Source organism: Crocuta crocuta, unplaced genomic scaffold (assembly GCF_008692635.1).
Source record: "Crocuta crocuta isolate KB4526 unplaced genomic scaffold, BGI_CrCroc_1.0 scaffold111, whole genome shotgun sequence".
In the NCBI taxonomy this organism is placed as follows: domain Eukaryota; kingdom Metazoa; phylum Chordata; class Mammalia; order Carnivora; family Hyaenidae; genus Crocuta; species Crocuta crocuta.
The window spans coordinates 968496-988165 of NW_027527611.1; the positions used below are offsets into that span (position 1 = coordinate 968496).

The following is a 19670-nucleotide window of genomic DNA, read 5'->3' on the forward strand; positions in this document are numbered from 1 at the left end:
ACAACAGATGAACGTAGAGGAAGGGAAGGAAAAATAAGATGAAAACTCAGGGGTTCTCTGTAAGAGACTTAAATACAGAGAACAAACTGAGGGTGTCAGTTATATGTGTATATATATATATATATCATTATCTATCTATCTATCTATCTATAGATAATCAACAATTGTGCATGCTGAACTTCCCAAAATTCTCAAAAGGTAGTCATATAATGTTGCTTTTATAACTCTTAGCATCTTGTGACCTCTTTTTTTTTGAGCTAATACTGTTTGACTATAACCTTTCAAAATCACAATTGTTTATGAAACTCATTAAAGAAAACAGAAGTCTGTGTTTATTTTAAAGTGCTACCACATTATGTGATATCTACGCTTATGCTAATACATATTTAAAATTTCAGAATGGACTATCACTAACTGAAATAATGTACAACTATTTTTATTGAATTTATTTTTGGAACCTAATGAGCGAATGTTTTGTTGTTAAATACTTTTTTCTTTTTTTTACGACTTTGATTATTTTCATTTCTGTTAATATTTTATTGACCGTCCATTCTGTTAATATTTTATTGACCGCTTCTCAGTCCCAAACCCTCCAATCTTTTGTTTTATTAAACTCTTTAAGGTAATTCTAGATTTCCATGCAGTCATAAGAAATAACACAGGGAGGTTCTGGGTACTCTGTACCCGGTTCTCACAAAGATAATTCTCGCAAAACCGTAGGACGCTGACACTACAGAACCTTGACATTGAATTGGTGGAGACACGGAGCACTTTGCAGCGTCATGCACTGCAGAATTCCTCATGTTAGCCCTGACATAGCAGCCCGCGCTTCCCTTCTACCTTGACCACCTCTTCATTCCTGGTTGCAAAAACTCTTTTCTTGTTTTCAACAATACTGCCATTTCAAGAATGCTTTACAAATGGAATCATATGTAACCTTTTGGGCGTTGACTGTGTGTGTTTTCACTCTGCATGATTTTCTGGAGACTAGTCCAGGGGCTGCCATCGAGAGTTCATGTCTCTGTTGCCAAACAGCAATACGTGATATAGGTGTCCCCTAGTTTGTGAACCATTCAGCTTGAAGTTATTCCAGCTTTAAGTTTTTTCCAGTCTTTTATTTCGTTTTTGTAAATTGAAGTAGAGTTGATATGCAACTCTTATATTAGTCTCAGGTGTACAACACAGTGATTTGATAAGCCTATGTATGATGCTCTGCTCAGCACAAATGCACTACCATCTGTCACCAGAGGACGCTGTCACAACGCCATTATCCAGAGTCCCTGTGCTGCGTCCTTCCCTCATGACTTATTCATCCCACAGCTGGAGGTCTGTACCTCCCTCTCCCCTGGACCCATTTTGTCCAACTTCCCTCTCCCCTGACAACCATGAGTTTGTTCTTTGATTCATGGGTCTGTTTCTTATTTGTTTCTTTGTTTTCTTTTTTAGATTTTACATATAAGTGAAATCATATGGCATTTGTTTTTCTCTCTCTGACTTATTTTTCTTAGCATTACATCCTTTGGGTTGATCCAAGTTGTCACAAATGGCAAGATTTTCTCCTTTTTTTTTATGACTGTGCAAAAGTCCATGGTATAGTTGTGCCACACACTTAAACACTTAGATGTATATACACCACATCTTCTTTATCCCCCCCCCCAATCTATCGATGGGCGCTTGGGTTGGTTCAATATCTTGGCTATTGTAAACCATGCTGCAGCAAATATAGGGGTGCATATGTCTTTTCAAATTAGTGTTTTTGTTTTCTCTGGTAAATGTAGTAGAATTGCTGTATCATATGTCATTTCTATTTTAACTTTTATGATGTATCTCTGTTTCCTGTTTCTACAGTGGCTTCATCTATTTACATCCCCACCAACAGTGCATGAGGGCTCCTTTTTCTCCATATTGTTATTTTTTGTCTTGTTTATTATAACTATTCTGACAGGGGTAAGGTGGGGTGTGTGTGTGTGTGTGTGTATGTGTGTGTGTGTAATATTTATTTGTGAGAGACAGAGAGAGAGAGGGAAAGAGAAGAAGAGAGAGAATGAGCAGGGGAGGGACAGAGAGAGAGAGGGAAAAACACAGAGTCCGAAGCAGGCTCCAGGCCCTGTGCTGTCAGTACACAGCCTATGCGGGGCTTGAACCCACAGACCATGAAATCATGACTTGAGCTGAAGTCAGTAGCTTAACTGACTGAGCCCCCCATTGTGGTTTTAATTTACATTTGTCTAATGATTAGTGATGCTGGGCATCTTTTCATGTCTGTTGGCTATCTGTATTTAGATTTTGGAAAAATGTGTATTTAGGTCCTCTGCCCATGTTTTAATCAGTTTCTTTTCTGGTGTTAAGTTGTATAAGTTTATTATATATTTTGAATATTAACTCCTTCTGGAATATATCATTGACAGATATTTTCTCCCATTCACTAGGTTGCCTATTTGTTTTGAGGCTGGCTTCCTTCACTGTGCAAAAGCTTTTTATTTTGGTGCAGTCCCAATAGTTTAATTTTGCTTTTGTTTCCTTTGCCTTAGGAGACACATCTAGAAAAATGTTACTATGGTCAATGTCAGAGAGATTACTGCCTATTTTTTTTAGGAGTTTGGTGATTTGGAGCCTCATGTGTAGATCTTTTATCCATTTTGATTTTACTTTTGTGTGTAGTATAGGGAAGTGGTCCAGTTTTATATGTAGCTGTCCTGTTTTCCTAGTGATATTTGTTAAAGAAACTGTCTTTTCCCCAGTGTATATTCTTGCCTCCTTTGTTGAAGTTTAATCGGCTACCTAATTGTGAGGTTATTTCTGGACTCTACTCTGTTCCATTGACCTATGTGTGTATTTTTTACCTGTGCCATACCGTTTTAATTACTACATTTCCCAATTGTTGATTATTAAGTAGGAAGCTACCATAGACATTTGTGTGCAGGTTTTCTGTGAACATAAATTTTCATTTCTCTGGGGTAAATGTCGAGGAGAGCAAATGCTTGGTTAGTACATATTTAATTTTTTAAGCAGCTGTCACACTGTTTTCCAAAGTGATCATGCCACCTAATGATATATGAACAATCAAGGGGAACCTGGGGGGCTCAGTCAGTTGAGCATCTGACTTCAGCTCAGGTTGTGATCTCATGGCTTGAGGGTTCGTGCCCCACGTTGGGCTCTGTGCTGACAGCTGTGAACCTGGAGCTGTTTCAGATTCTGTGTCTCCCTCTCTCTCTGCCCCTCCCTGACTTGTGCTCTGTCTCTCTCTCTCTCTCAAAAAGTAATTAAATATACATTAAAAGTAATTTTTAAAAAAAGAACAATCCATTTTCTCCACATTCTTTCCAGCTTTGCTACTGTCACTACTTCTTAGTTGAGCCATTCTGAAATTTGCATTTCGCTAATGGCTAATGATGTTGAGAATCTTTTCATGTACTTACTTGCCATCTCTATATTGTTTCACATGAAGTGACTCTTTATGTCCTTTTTCTCTTTCTGATTGGATTGTTTGCTGTTTCACTGTTGGGTCGTCTTTAATGTTCTTTATATATTCTAGACACTTATCCTTTATCAGATATGTGGTTTACACATACTTTCTATCAGTGTTTAGCATGTCTTTTCATCCACTCTTTGTTTTTGAAAAAAAAAAAGTTTTTTTTAATTGTTATGAAATCTGATTTGTCACTATTTCCTTTTATGGATTATGCTTTTGGTGGCCAGTCTAGGAATTCTTCAGCTACTCCTAGATTGTCCTCTATGATTTTTTTTCTAAAATTTTTATAGTTTTATATTCATGTCCATGGTCCATATTGAGTTAATTATTATATGAGGTGTTACATTTAGGTACAGGCTTATTTTTGCTGTTGTTATTTTTGTCTGTGGACATCTATTTATTCAAGTATCATTTGTTAAAAGGTTATCTTTATTCCACCAAATTGCCTTAGCGCCTTGAAATCAGTTGAACGTATTTATGTCAGTCTATTTTGGGGTTTTCTATTCTCATCCATTACTGTATGGATCTGTTCATTTGCCAGTACTACACAATCTTGGTCACTTAATTTATAAAACGAGTCTTGAAAATGAGTAATTTGGGGGCACCTGAGTGTCTCAGTACATCAAGCATCCAACTCTTGGTTTCATCTCAGGTCATGATCTCACAGTTTTGTGGGTTCAGATCCCATGTGAGGCTCTGACCTGGCAGCACAGAAGCTGCTTGGGATTCTCTCTCTCTCCCTTTCCCTCTGCCCTTTCCCTACTCATGCTGTCTCTTTCTCTCTCAAAGAAATAAACTGAAAAAAAAGAAAGAAAATGAGTAGTCTAAGTTTGTTAATTTTTTTGAAATTATGTAAGCTATTTCTATTGAGGTTTGGGAACTGTCCATACCCATTTTAGAAGAATCTTGCCTGTATCTTCAACAAACCTTGTTGGGATTTTGATAGAAATAGTGTTAAGCCTGTTTATCAATTTGGGGAGAATTGATATCTTTACAGTATCGAGGCTTCCTGTCAGCATGGTATGTTTCTCCATTTGTTTTGTTTCTTACTGGTTTCTTTCCCCTCCATAGCACAGTATGAGAATAGAGTTTTGTACCTGGTTTGTTATACCTGAGTATTTTTTGAATGATTATAAATGGCCTTGTAATAATTAACCTTGATGTCTGTGTGTTCAATTCTAGAATGCAGATATACAACGGAATTGTGTATGTTTGTTTGTATCCTCTGTGCTTGTTCAAGTATTAGCTCCAAGAGTTAATACTTCTTACAGACTCTTCATCATCTATGCAGATAATTATGTCCTCTGCAAAGAGGCGCGGTTTTATCTCTTATGTTCTGGTCCGTATGCATTTGTTTTCTCCAGGCGGCTTCCTGCTCTGGCTAGATCTTCCAGCACAGTGTTGCATACAAGTGGTGTGAATAGACATTTTTGCCTTGTTCTCAGTCTTAGAAGGAATCATTCAGTCTTACCCCATTAAGTATCATGTTAACTGTAGGTTTTTTTGGATACCCATTGTCAAGTTGGGGGAGTTTTCCTCTATTCATATTTTACTGGAAGGTTTTCTCATGATTGGGTGTTTAAGTATGTGCAGTACTTTTTCTACACAGAGTATCATGATCTTATGATTTTATTCTTTAGCCTGTCATGCTGGCAGATTATATTGATCGATTTTCAGATATTGAACCCTACTTACATCCCTGGAATAAACACTGCTTGGTTATGTTGGAGAATTCTTATTGTATATTGCTTCTATTAGCTCTTTGTTAAAAATGTTCATATATATATATTCATATATGAATTCATATATATGAATATATATGTGAGAGTTCTTACTGGTCTGTTGTTTTCTTTGCTTGTAAAGGTTTTGTCTGGTTTTGGTATAGGGATAGCTTAGCTTGGGCTCCCACGATGAAATACCATACACTGAGGAGCTTAAAGGACAGAACTATATTCTCTCACAGTTCTGGAAGTTGGAGGTGTGGTATCAGGGTGCAGCATCCTCAGGCTCTGGCAAGGACTCTTCTAGCTTGCAGACCCCTGCCTGCCCTCCATGTACTCACATGGCCTGTGCTAAGGAAAGCATGTTGGTGGCAGAAGGGGAATCTCTTTCTGTTCCTCTTAGGAAGCCGCCAATCGTATCAGATTAGGACCTCACCCCATGACCATATCCATATCTCCTAAGATATTCCATATTCCACCCCATATTCCATATCAATTATCTCCTAAGAGCCCTGCCTCCAAATACAATTAGATTGAGAGGTAAGGCTTCAATATATGAATTTTAGGGGCAAGCATTCAGTCCGTAGTTCAGGGTAACATTAGTGCCATAAAATACATTAAGGACGTTGCCACCCACTTCTGTTTTCTGGAAGAGACTGTCAAATCGGTGTCAATTTTTCAAATGTTGGTTAGATATCTTAGTGCACTTGGGTAGATATCTAAGTGTGTATAACGGAATAGCATAGTCAAGGTGGCTTGTAAATAACACAGATTTACTTCTCCCAGTTCTTGAGACAGGGTAGTTCAAGATCACGTTACAGGTGATTTGGTGTCTGGTGTGAGGGCTTCCTCACACCAGAGGAAGATCTTGCTGTGTCCGCACAGGGCAGAAGTGGCACATTAAAGAGATTCTGGAGCCTCTTTAATATGGGGGCTAACCCCATTAAGGGGGCTCTGCTCCTACCTTATCACCCAAAGTTCCCAGCTCCAAATATCACCAGCTTGGGAGTTAGGTTTCAATATATGATTTTTGGGGGACATAAACATTCAGCCCATAGAAGAAGAATTCTCCTATAAAACCACCTGGCCCCGGAGATTTATTTTGGGGAAGTTTTAATAGTTACAGGGTTATTCAAATTTTCTATTTTGTATTCAGAAACCTGTGGTGGTTTGTGTTTTTTATAGGAAGTGGCAAGTGTACATTTTATAGAAATTTCATGCAAGTTGTTAAATTTACGTGTGCATTTTTTTGTAGTATTCCTTTAGTATTTTATGTCTGTGTGCTGTCTCGTCATATTTGTTCTTCTATTCCTGATATTAGGTGATGTATCTGCTACCTCCTCCCCTCACATTTTGTGTGAGCCTTGCTAGATGTTTGTTAATATTGTTGATCTTTTTAAGAGTTAACTTTTGTTTCATTATTTTTCTCTGTTGTTCTTCTGTTGTCAATTTCTTTGATTTCTGCATTTATCTTGTATTCTTGCCTCCTCTTTGCTTTAGGTCTATTTCCCTATTTTCTAATGTTTTCTGCTTTTATAGTATATATTTTAATACTATTGATTTCCCTCTCAGCACTTAACCTGAGTCCTCTAACTTTTGATATCATGTCTTTTTATTTTCATTCATCCTGATGTATTTTTTGAATTTCCTTTGAGATTTCCTCTTCGATCCATGGGCATTTGCAAGTGTGCTATTTAGTGATTGGCGATCATTGTCCTTCATTTTTCCCTAACAAGTTTCTAGTTTGATTCCAAAACCTACAGCAGCTGGAATTAGGTATTTCATTCCATAGACCTACTGGCAAGCCAGAATTTCTCTATGAGGAAGGAGTGGACGTTCAGGCTTACTCCTTCTGGAATCAGAGATTTGTGTTCAGACTATACTAAATCACATATTTAGAGACAAGCTACTTAATTAGCAAACTTCAGGTAAAATATGAACTGATGAAGCATCTCTTTGGCCTTTCGGAAACCTGTGACTTTATAATGCATTATGCATAAAGTATACATTACTATACTAGTTCACTCATTCAGAGTGCTGACTTTATCCTCATTAAAATTTCTAAATATATCTAAACCTAGTGATAGGTGAAAAGCATGCCTCAGAATCCAAAAGATTTGTCTTGAAAACCAAACATTAAAATCAATTCATTTGACCTCTGCTCAAGGGAGTAATTGATTTCTGTGTATTATACAGTGACCAGTATGTTTTCTTTTCAAGAAAGCTCTGATTTATTTGGCACAGATATTAAGAATAGGCATATTGACTACGAGATGTGACAAGCCACCATCTAACAAATTAAGAGGAAAATAACAAAGTATGCGCAAAATCCTATTTTGTCATGTAGCATGTACAAGGATGACTTTGCATTAAGTTCTCTGTCTGACGCATTGTACAATTCCTTCAAGGAAGAATTTTTGCCAAAATTGTTTAAATAAACTGTTACTTACACATGCTTAATTTCAATCACCTGGCAACACCTTGGGTATGAGACGTGTAATGGTTTTGTGACCGTAACACAGGGAAAGGAGAAATACAATGACATCATCAAATAAGCTTGAATAACAAATTTCTGCTTTTTAACTATGTCCATGTGTTTTCTGTCATTTAGATTATCGGGATTTCAGCTGCCGTCCTCAATAGTGAGCACAGGCTCTATCCTCACGCTGTGGTTTACGACAGACTTCGCTGTGAGTGCCCAAGGTTTCAAAGCCCTGTATGAAGGTAGGACATTTAATGTGCTCTGCACATACATACTGTCCGCACGATCTCATATCTGCCACTCTGGATTAAAGATTCTAAAGCAAATATAAGCTGCTATTTTAGAGGTGGTTTGATGTTATAAACATTTGATTTTTATGTTAGGGATTTATATATTGATGATTGCAGAACACTGTCTACTATAATTGCCGAATTTTCCAGCACAAAACATGTGTTGACAATTTTCCTCTATTGGAAATGCTCTTTTTAATTGGAGACGTGGTTTTCCTTTGACACGTAGCAGAGAAGTTTTGAAAATTTTGAATACTAATTAGGAGGACTGCTTTTCTGAGAAAAAATCATTTTTAATTCAGAAGTGTTTTCTTAAAATTTTTGGTGGCCAATAATGCTGTTAGTGCTTAATTAAAGAAAATTCCATGCCATGAGTCTTTCTTGTCAAAGCTGAAATTTTAGTTGAGATTATTTTGGTTTTACTGTTTGGTCATTGCCAGGCATGAGGATTTTGCTTGTGTTTTCAGAGTTTGTGCCTTTGTGTCCTTTGGAGTCTTGGTATCATTGAGCTACTTTGGGACAGAAATTTTGAAAAGATGAGAGTTCAACCTTTGAGAGAGGAAATAGTAAAGATGATTGCTTCAGGCGTTCAGTTTTAAGAAATTACTCTAGTAATACTCTGAGCGTAAATGCTGAGGTGCATGTGTTTTAGTCTTGTTGTACAGAAGTATTCAAGATTTGCTTTCATGGGTAACACAGGTACTGTTATTTGTGGCATGAATAAACTCCAGAGCCTGTGAATTGAAAATAGACTTGGATAGGGCTGTCGGCAAATCCCTATTTATGACATACCCCATTTACTTAGGCTGCTGTTCTGGGTTACTCACATCTGCCTATGTTTTTATTTGGAGTATTCAGGGCACTTGGGAAAAGAAGAAACACCCTTTGTAGAAAGATAAAATCTACATGTGCTTTACACAGTTGAACTTAGCTATTGTACACTTATCAGAAAACGTAAGGGTAGCATGTCTTCTTTGCACAGATATATAAACAGATTATCCTTTTATTTAAAGTTTTGGATAGAATGACATTTAGGATTGTTTACTATTCTTACTGCAGTATCTTTCAGGGCACTGCATTTATATGTTATAAATATATTACATACATATCTGTCTATATATTACATATATAGATATATTACATACATATATATTATACACATATACTTATATACTATATATATAATATAAAGTAGCATCATTATATTTAATATACCTGAAGGTGTTTAAGTCTATTACTATCAGGGAATAATTTACTATTGAAGAGCAGCAAGCTGACTTCAGGTTGATAGGTGCTATTATTAACTTTTACTTCTGTGTACACCTCCACCTCCCACATACACTGACTTCACATAATTTCTTTTTCGCTCACCATTATGAAAGCATTTCCGAGGCACCCTCTCCTAGCTGCCTGTGAAGTTACCTTGTCCGGTCAACATATCTGACATTTGCTCAGAAGGTTGATAATGCTTCAGTATTTCAGGAAGCTTGCCAGGTGTCCTCTCCTTCCTGACAAAGTTGGCACTTTAATATTACATTTGGCTCCATTTCCTAAGGTAAATGTTGTAGGAACTTGGTTGGTGTTGAAGGTTGGTCACATGAATAATTCTCTTGACTCTTCCGGGCTATTTTTGTTGGTATTGCTGGTCGTCGCTGTATCTAACGCAGGATTGGGGAGATTGTCTCTGTTGGAAAAAACACTTAGGAGCTATTTTATAAAATGAGTAGAAAAGTGAACAGGACCCGGAGCTAAGTTAAATGTGTGTTTTAAAACCGTTGCTATGTGGACATGCTCTTTTTGAAATTTATATTTTAAATAATGACATTATAATGTAGTCTGATGATATTTACAAGCGGACACAAGCCTTTTTCTTGGAAGGCAAAAAAAAAAAAAAAGAAGAAAGAAAAAAGAGATACTGCATTAAAAAGTGCTCTGTCAGCCCAACCAAAATTCTATATAATATTTAACATCTCTATTTCAAAATATTTCTCTATGAGTTTAAAGGTCTCCTGAGAAAATCAATGTGTCCTATCATGAGAAATAAAGTTAATTGTAGCCTCAACAGAGGACTATAGACTGGAGAATGGATCTAGAAGAGAGTGAAGCTTTCACTATGGCACCCACTGCTTCATCAGCAGCCTAAGTGCCCAGAGCCAAATTAGATTTAGCTGGAGGCAATGTCACTGGAGAAAGTGAGATTTTAGTAAACATACTGATACTGCATAAAATATACAAACATATCTATTCAATAAAATATAAAGCAGAGCCAGTGATAATGGTCACAATATTATCTAAACATTTTTTTGGAGCCACCAGAACATTGAATCCTTTGAGGGATTCAGGGTTCCTTGTTTCCCATGAATTTTTATTTTGGTGATGCCGTCCATCACATAATTAATATAAACCAAATCATAAAATAAAATTTGAATGTCTTATCCAAGACCACTAAAGGAAGTTTAATTTAGATATAAAACACTAGATCAGCTTGTTCAAAAACATAATACTTGGCAGTCTTAAACTAGTACTATATTTTCTAATTCTAATTCTAATTAATCTTACCAGAATGATAATCAGATTTTTACTTTAAGCACCTTTGCTTCAACTGGAGAAAGTCTTTGAAACTTTTAAAATCTCTCTCGACAGAATCACCTTGATAACAGGCTTAATCCAGGCACTGAACTTTGTACTTTTCTGGCAGTAATTTGGGATAGGCATTTACATAAATTGTTATTCATGCATGGAAATATTATACTACATAATGAGTATGAAAACAATAATTTAAAAATTCTAATTAATGCATTCAGTCACTGAATTTAACCCTGGAAATTAAATGGAAATATTTATAAATTTCACAGTAACACTGCTTATCTGCAGTAATTGACACTCTAAGTACGGAGACTTTCAGGGTCTTAGTAAACTTGTAGACCGTTGATGAAATCAACATATTTCAACACACAAATACAAAATATAATTGAAGTTACCAATTTAATAGAATGTTTTGTAATATTACATTTGCTTGTCTCATAATTGAACATTGTTCTTTACAATAAATGAAAGAAATTGCATCATTTTTTGGTAAGTTTATAACAGAAAATATCGGACTACACGCAAAATTACAATGACATGGATTACTATCAGAACTCTTAAATTTGCCCAATATTGGAGCAGTATATATATAAGTAGAATTTAAGCAGAGATCTCTATTTGCCAACTGTATTTCACTGAGATTTCAATTACTAAAAAAGAAATATTCATTTTTTTCATCAAGGTTATATATGACTTAAGAAAAATATCATTTAGGAAATCAGAAAATTAACACGGCCGGTCAAAACATAGCAAATATTATGTAACAACAAAGATTCATGGTACCACACGGCAGTCATTTGACTTGAGGACGAGGAGAACAAGTCGATATGGCGACATGTAAACTGGAGACTGTGCCCAGCAGACCTGTCACTCTATCACTCTTCTTATTTTTTCCACTTTTTAAAAGGAAGTGCCTCTATTTCTTTCTAGTTTTTTGATGCCTCTGTTTCTTAGTTTTTTAATGTTTATTTATTTTTTTTAAATTTTTTTNCGCTTAACCGACTAAGCCACCCAGGTGCCCCCAGTATTTATTTATTTTTGAGAGAGGGAGACAGAGTGTGAGCGTGGGAGGGCAGAGACAGAGGGAAACACAGAATCTGAAACAGGCTCCAGGCTCTGAGCTGTCAGCACAGAGCCCGACGGGGGCTCCAACTTAGTAACTCAGACACCTGAGCCAAAGTGGGATGCTTAACCGACTGAGCCACCCAGGTGCCCCAAGATGCTTCTAATTCTATTTTTTTTTTGTTATTAGTGGCAAATTAAATAAAATATTAGAAGCACTTGTGAATATATGATAAATCGTCTTCGACCTGACATTTTAGTTATTTTGATTCTGAAGTCTGATTTATTTTTACATGGCTTTTCCTTCATTAATACACATGTTTGTTTTTGTCCTGGACATCATTCAGATATTTCACAGACTGTTCCATAATTTTTTAGGCTGACATTTAATCATTTTATTCTTGATTAAATTTTTAAAAATGTAGTTTTCACAAATCATTTGCCATAATTCAGGTTGACTTTTTAGATATTTTTGCAGGTGGACATTTTTAGATATTTTTGCCTTCGTGGACATTGTTTGTTTTTTAATAATTCTGTATTTTCTTTTTTTTAAAATTTTTTAATGTTTTATTTATTTTTAGGAGAGAGAGAGAGAGACAGCGTGAGCAGGGGAGGGCCAGAGAGAGAGGGAATCACAGGCTGAAACAGGCTCCAGGCTCCGAGCTGGCAGTCAGCACAGAGCCCGACATGGGGCTCGAACCCACGAACCGCGAGATCATGACCTAAGTGAAAGTCGGACGCTTAACCGACTAAGCCACCCAGGTGCCCCAATAATTCTGTATTTTCTGTGAAATAGAAATTGGGTAGAAAACATCAGCTCTATGGTTCAAATTAATGAGTCCAATGTGTACTCACTAGAATGAATAGTTTCCTTGTATACAGCAATTTTCAAACATGTAGCATAGTTACATTGGTTGGGAACCAAATTTTCTTTGAACGATTAGCAAATACTTCTTATCTATGGGACAGCAAATGTTTTAAATAAATCAGAATGAAAATCATATGCATAATTTGGCATGGATATTTATGTTTGGTTCCAGAAGGAAGGTTATACTGGATTCTTACTTACAGCAAAATTGATAAATGGTGGGGAATGAGTCTCTTTAAGATTTCTTTAAAAATCCTAGCTGACACGGTAGGTGGAAAGGGAAACTTGTTAACCACAAATGTAGGCAGTCATAGATTTTGATCACAAGATACTGATTTTAAAGACTCAGCCTTTCCCTCAGCTTTCCAAGGTCCCATCTTTGAATACACCGGGTTTACATTTTATGCATGAACTATAAGAATCAGAAAGCATCAGAATCTATTTGAATGAAACAAGTACTGGCGATATAATGGGGAGGAATTTGACATACTAAATAGTAAACATTTGCTTGTGGCAGGAAACTGTGTTTCATACAAAACAGTTCATTAGTTGGAATGAGAAAAAACTGTTGCCCATGAAGATAGTTTAAGAGGCTCCCCTGGGTTATAAAATGCTCTTCTAAAGGACTTGTTCTTTTCCAAGTTTTTTTTTTGTCTTAAAAGTATTAATTCTATCAAGTATAGCATTACATTCTGCTTCCTAAGGTGTATGTATGTCTGTGGGTAGACAGATGATAGATAGGCGATACACGTGTGTGTAGTATGGTATAAACGCCTGCATAGATTTTCTTATTAAAGTCTCACAAGATTCCTATAAGTGAAGTAATGTTACCTAATATCATCAGGTAGAGAAAATGAGGTCCTAACTTACAGTAATTTAGTTTACCTCATAGCTACAAAATTCTGAAAGCAGAGAGTAAACACAAGTCTACCTGTTTCCTGAAGCTGCGATTCTTAACCACTCCCCACATATCCTCTCATATAACTAAGTTTATTTGTGTACACGTGTGCAAATGCACACTCCGCTCGTGAGCGCATTTATACATGTGTGTATACATACAGAGAATTACGTGTTTGCATATGTACATATACAGATACATACCCATCTGTATATTGTATACATGTGTATGTACGCACGTGTGTATATACACCAGAGAATGTGTATGTGGTGATACAAATGGCCACACAGATGTGCTCATCCATTCTTTCTCTCATTTATTAACTAAGCATTCACTGAACATCTCCCAGAGACCCAGTGCTGAGCTAAGTGATAGGAAGACAAAGATGAGAAGAAGGGTATTGTTCTGAGGCCATAGTGAAGGAGAAAATGGATGAATTCAATGGAGCATAGAGAGTGGATGGTGATTGGCAAGGTCAGGCAGATAGGGAAGGTCAGCTGCCCTTGGGGTCCAAGTACAGGTAATTACGGGATAGATGCTTGGGCTCTATTTCAGATGACGTGTTTAGAAACCTCATGTGTCCAATGCCCTCCTTGGATGAGGCACTGAACAGAAGTTCTCCAGGAAGACAGGTGCTAGAAGGATCTTTCTGAGTGAGGGAGAATCATATACAAGAGTATGGAGCAAAACAAATTACCATCTTTAGGAACGTCGAAGCAAGAGGAGGTTGAGGGAGGGGTGTCTGGAAGGAGAGAGGCCAGGCCTCCTCTGTTCTCCTCAGGATTCACAGGGACCTCGAGCACCCACAGGGTCAGGCTTATATGGCTTCAATCCTGGGCCACACCACTCCTTCTGAGAGATCCAGAGAGAAAAGGCTGAATTATTTTCACTTGACTCTTGAGCTATAGCATTCTTCTTCTGCTTCCATTTCACCATTTGCCACCTTTTGGCTTTTAAATAATGGGCGTAGTATCTGAAAGCATTCAGGGAGATGTGGAATGTGGATCTGGTACGTTCTGAATCCTCACAGCACTTTTGCCTTCAGATGCTAGCTGGCTCTTGGCACGGCCTCTCTCCTGCTCCTCTGTCTTTTGTTTCCTTAACTCTAACAGACTCCAGCAGACTCAGAAGGAAAACCTGAATCCTCAACATTTGTCACCAACTGAATATTCAAAACTATTTTTAGATAAGAAATCTGCATTCACCAGAACTTAATTTCATCTAGTATTTCATATTTTGCCCCTTTAATACCTAAGAGGAATACCGCCAAGAAATGTCCCAGTTAACTGATGCGAATTTGATTTTCCTTCTAGTTAACACATCCTCCCATCTAGAAGCTTCTAAAACAGCACTGAAGTGATTTAAAGACAAAGAGATTAGATGATCCACAATGTACTCAAAGTGTTCATGTTTAAAAAATAATGGACTTATTACAGGCCATTAAATTAAACTTGCGAAAACTTAACATGGATTAATTTCATTTATTATACACTCATTTCGTGGATGCAAATGGCCAACATTTTCATGTACTACTTAGATTTTCACTGGGGAGGAGGAAAACTTGGCTCCAAGCAGCCCTTTCCATCTGGGTTTCACTAAGTCATTAACTCCAGGGCTGGGGTGGGGCTCCAGATCAACAATGTGTCTCGTGTCTCGCATTGGCTGAATATATTTGGCATTTCCCTCTGACACATCCCTCAAGCAGAATTTTCTTTCCTTTAACATGCGTGGATCTGGACTTAAAAAGAGCAGCTAGATTATTACCCTTCAAGCTCAAAGCTTTATTTAGAATGTCAGCACTGATTTATTTCTTCCTTGAAGTGATTATCCAAACTCAGCCTGAATTAAAGCGTGAAACATGAATGACCCACCTGGAAAGAGAGAGACATTTCTGACTAAGGGAAATGATGGCAAAGGAACAGTTGCCCATTAGCTGACACTTGAACGTTATCTTGGGTTTATAACAATAACAGAGGCTGAAAGGAATGAGAAACTTCTAGAATCACATTCCTCTTGACTACTTGGATGCTGTGGGTTGGTAAACCTAGGTAAGAATACCTTTGGTGGGGTGACCTTTGCTCACACAGTTTCACCTTGTAGTGAGCAAAGCTGTTGACCCTCATATCAGACCTTCTCTAGACTCACTTGTTCTTGATTTGTAGGGGTTTTTAACAGTAGCTACATGAGAACCACTAATCAAGGGTTTAGAAACGCACTTGAAAATAATTATTGCTGTTAGTAATATCTATACTAACATTTCTAAAAAGCACAAACATGGGAGAAACACGTGTGAACGCAATCAAATAATGATGCAAAGAAAAGAGATGCAGACCGGTCATGAAGAAAAGAGTTTAAACAATCTAGCAAGGCTTCTATATAACCTATGGCTATTGATACATCTGATAAAAGAATAAAAATTATAATAAGTGCCAGAGGCAAAACACGTTGCCAGAGGTAAAGCCATGGCCAGTCAAGGTCAACCAAGTGGAGTCACATGCTCAGTTACAAGAACGTTGAGTCTGAGAGCTGATTGAACAGTCATCCCTGTTGGGGTGTCCACTTTAGTCATCCAATCCATCAGGAAGCTGTCCCTATAGTATATCTCTAACTTTCTTGATTTGGGGGTCGTGAATAATCTCAATTTCTAGGAGGCTGTGACATTACATGCACTATTTTGTGTGTGTGTGTTTTCCTGTGGAAAAACAGTTCACAGACACCATCAAGTCCTCAGGAGTTCCATAACTAATGAAAGATCAGAATGACGCGTGAAGATTGATGGTATGAGCTCTGCTCACCTGCGACGTCAAATGTTCTTGTATCTGATGCTCCTCGCTTCTCTCATTTCTAATTTCTGTTGTTCTGATTCCCTGTTTAAGCAAGAAGCCTTCAGATTACAGTTTGGCTTCATATTATGGGGCTTGTGTAAAAAATGACCACTGTATCAATGTAAATGTTCTAGTTGCTGTGAGTTGCAATTTATTAATCTGGCATTTTGATTTTATATATTGGCTCTGTGAGCTTAATTAATGGGCATTTATTTACCCCCAGGGAGATGAAATCTGTTCTCCATGTACTAGAAAATCTAGTTTCTAATTCAGTAGGAGTAGATTGCTATACATTCATTAAAATAATAAATTCTCCTGCGCAGCCTATTGAGAGATATTGGGCCAAACTTTTGCCTTGACAGCACCCCCCCCCACACCCTCGTTATATTGCCATATACAGTTTTCCTTCAAGCATCACCATAAAGAAGTATTTTTTTCAAAGCGCTCATACTATTAAAAAGATTTAGTTTAGCCTGTATGCATTGATCCGAAGGGATGTCCAGAATCTATGAAAGGGAAGAAAATGCTGTATAATCCCATTTTGGTAAAAAATGATTTTTGAAGTACTTGCTTAAGTGTCTATGCCCGAGTATCCATGTTTCATGTATAGGCATTGCATACATGCACGCATATGTATACAGATCCATGCTGGTGTGAATATCCAGGAAATTGTAGAATACCTGAATTTTTAGCATACACTACTTTGGGGAAGATTTGGAATGTGGAGACATTAGGGGGATGGACTGCTTGAATTTGCTCTGTATAGTTGCATGATTCACTGTTTACAAGGAACATTAAAAAATTAAATAATGGACATCCTAAAGGAAGATATTTCTTACAAGAATGAGGAAATTAATATTCTTAAGTGAACCTCTGGCTCTTACCTAGAAGGGGAATGAAAAGTAGAACCAGGTAATCTAAAGTTCTTCAATATTACAATGTTTTCAAATGGCTGACTTAATGCCTTTGAAGGCCATCACTGTAGTTGAGATTTTTTTTTCTTTTGAAAATAAGAGAAAACAATGTATACTCACTGGAAATCTACACACAGAAACAGTAGCCCGTCTATAAGGGACATGATAAAAGGCAGACCAATTCCATAGAAAAGGCATCTTCCAAATCGTTGTTCAGTAACAAAATAAGGCTTGGTCCCTATTTGTCCTTAAGGGAATTCCCAAACCATGAGTAATTATATGTGCATTTCTTAAAATATTTTGTCTTGGTTATAGTTTATTTTATTCTTTGTACCCACTCATCCCCCAAGATTTTTTTTTTCTTTTTGTTGATTAGTTTTTAACCATTCTCTCAATTGGTCAACTCGCTCCATGCATGGACACACATGTACGAACTATATTTGGTAACAAGTAAACTCAGGTAACGTTTGAAAAAGAAAACTGATCATTATTTAAGAGAAATCTTTACAAACAAAAATTATGAGACTGAGTGATTCTTTTCATAGTTTCTCTCTCTCTCTCTCTCTTTTTCTCTGCCATGGATCTGTAATGTGTGACTCAATACTCTGGAAATTAGATGGTCTCTCTCTCTATCAAAACACTGTCAACCTTTGGCTACCTATTGTCTGGGTGCTAGAAATGAAAAGTGTTAGGGGAAACTAATTATTGAAACGTGTCCATGTGGCTGATGGCACAGATCCTGAGATGTGGGTTAATCCGGTTTCCCAGTCACTACTAGCGCACCCCTTGCTTGTGTTACATCAGCAGGGACTGCCTCAGATTCCTCGTTGTAACATAAAGAATGAATAGCACCTGTCTCACACAGCTTTTGTGAGACAGAAATTTAGCCACTGCGACCGTTTGGGCTCAGCCTCTGGTGTGTAAAGATTTTGATCTATGCTTCTGGTTCTGCAGATTGGCCTCAAAGGTGACCTCAATGAGTATAGTGTGTGATTGTGTCTTCAGATTGTGGGTTCTGTAACATCCTTCTTCAATGCTTATGCTCCTCTCTCTGGGGTGAACACCCTCTTCACCATCCTGTCCTTGGACACCTGTGTCTACTTCTGTCCCAACTTCTGGACAGTTTATGTCTCTTCGTCTGTTTTACATAGTGAAGAAAATGGCCAAAGGTTGATGATTCTCTGTTTTTCTATGTAGAAGACACAATACTGTCTTATCCCAGCTAATGTATTGGGTGGTACGTGCTGTGTGTTGGACAACCTCAGAAGTTGCACATGATGGTGGTTAGGGGTACTTTTCAATTTTTCTCCAATCTCAGCTCATTTACATAGGCATGTTTGCAGTGCTTTTCTCGTCAATTTGTTCATTCTTTTACTTTAAAATAAGAGGAATATAGGATAGATACACAGAGGATTTTTGTTTGTTTGTTTGTTTTTACTGTTGCTACTGTTTAGAGGTGGTTAGTTTGAGGAAACTCAAAGAGAAGATGTGAAAGAATGGCATTGCTTCAGATTATGAAAAGAAAAATCATGGCATGCATTGAAACCAAAGTATCCAAGAAAGCTGGGAATGAATGCTAAGTATTTAAATTAGAACAAAAATACTACAGTTGCGATAGAGAAATCGAAAATTCTTTTAGTTTTAAAGACAATGAGAGAAATACCTCCCCTCTCCAGGTCCTTTTGTGAAAGATGTGTCTGTTACATTAAATATAATCAGTCTGTGGCTAGATGTAAAAGTTAAGCTTTAAATAATGCTTCACACTCAAATGTATGGTGAATTAGATACCAAAATGAATCCAAATGATAAAAAGAGACATAAATGTTTATAGGCAGAGTTCTTAAATCCATCTACAGGAGGTTCAGAATTCATTTCCATTCCTTTGCACTTAGCACGTAAATTTATTATCATTTCTGATATTCTTGCTACCTAAGGTTGATGGGTCACTGAATGTGAAACAGGCATCTGTGTTGTTGAATCTAAGCATGTTTTTAAGAGTGTGTTAGTCTAAGAAGTTTCCAACCTTTATTAGACAGTTTCTTCATTTTTATTGTTTCCTTTCAATTAGTCTGAAAGGGGCGCCTGGGTGGCTCAGTCGGTTAAGTATCCAACTTCGGCTCAGGTGATGATCTCATGGTTCGTGGGTTTGAGACCTGTGTCGGGCTGTGTGCTGACAGCCAGCTCAGAGCCTGGAGCCTGGTTCAGATTCTGTGTCTCCCTCTCTCTCTGACCGCCCCCTGCTCACACTGTCTCTATCTCTCTCTCAAAAATAAATAAAACATTAAAAATATTAAAAAAATAAAAAAATTAGTCCGAAAAAGGCAATCTACAATCTCGTCTGAATAATAGATATGGTGGTGATCTCTGTAGAGTAAGTATTCCAAGAGAAGTCCCGTTATGGGTTTATTCTTAGTTTCAACAAAATGAAGCACTTATTTTATCGATGAACTTGAAAGACATCATATAGAGTTGCACTACGAGTCTGTGCATTTTCTATAGTTTAGAACAGTTTTAGATTTACAGAAAATCGCCATCTCTTATTATTTTAAATG

General features: G+C 37.1%; 1 protein-coding gene across 1 annotated transcript in view; it reads left to right on the forward strand.

Annotated features, from left to right (window-relative positions):
- Window positions 1–19670, forward strand: part of CSMD1 (CUB and Sushi multiple domains 1) — a 1564948-nt gene that overhangs the window by 218225 nt on the left and 1327053 nt on the right. The window contains exon 3 of the mRNA XM_077771883.1: window positions 7805–7917. Coding sequence (XP_077628009.1) covers window positions 7805–7917 — 113 coding nt within the window. The remainder of the gene's footprint in view (window positions 1–7804; window positions 7918–19670) is intronic.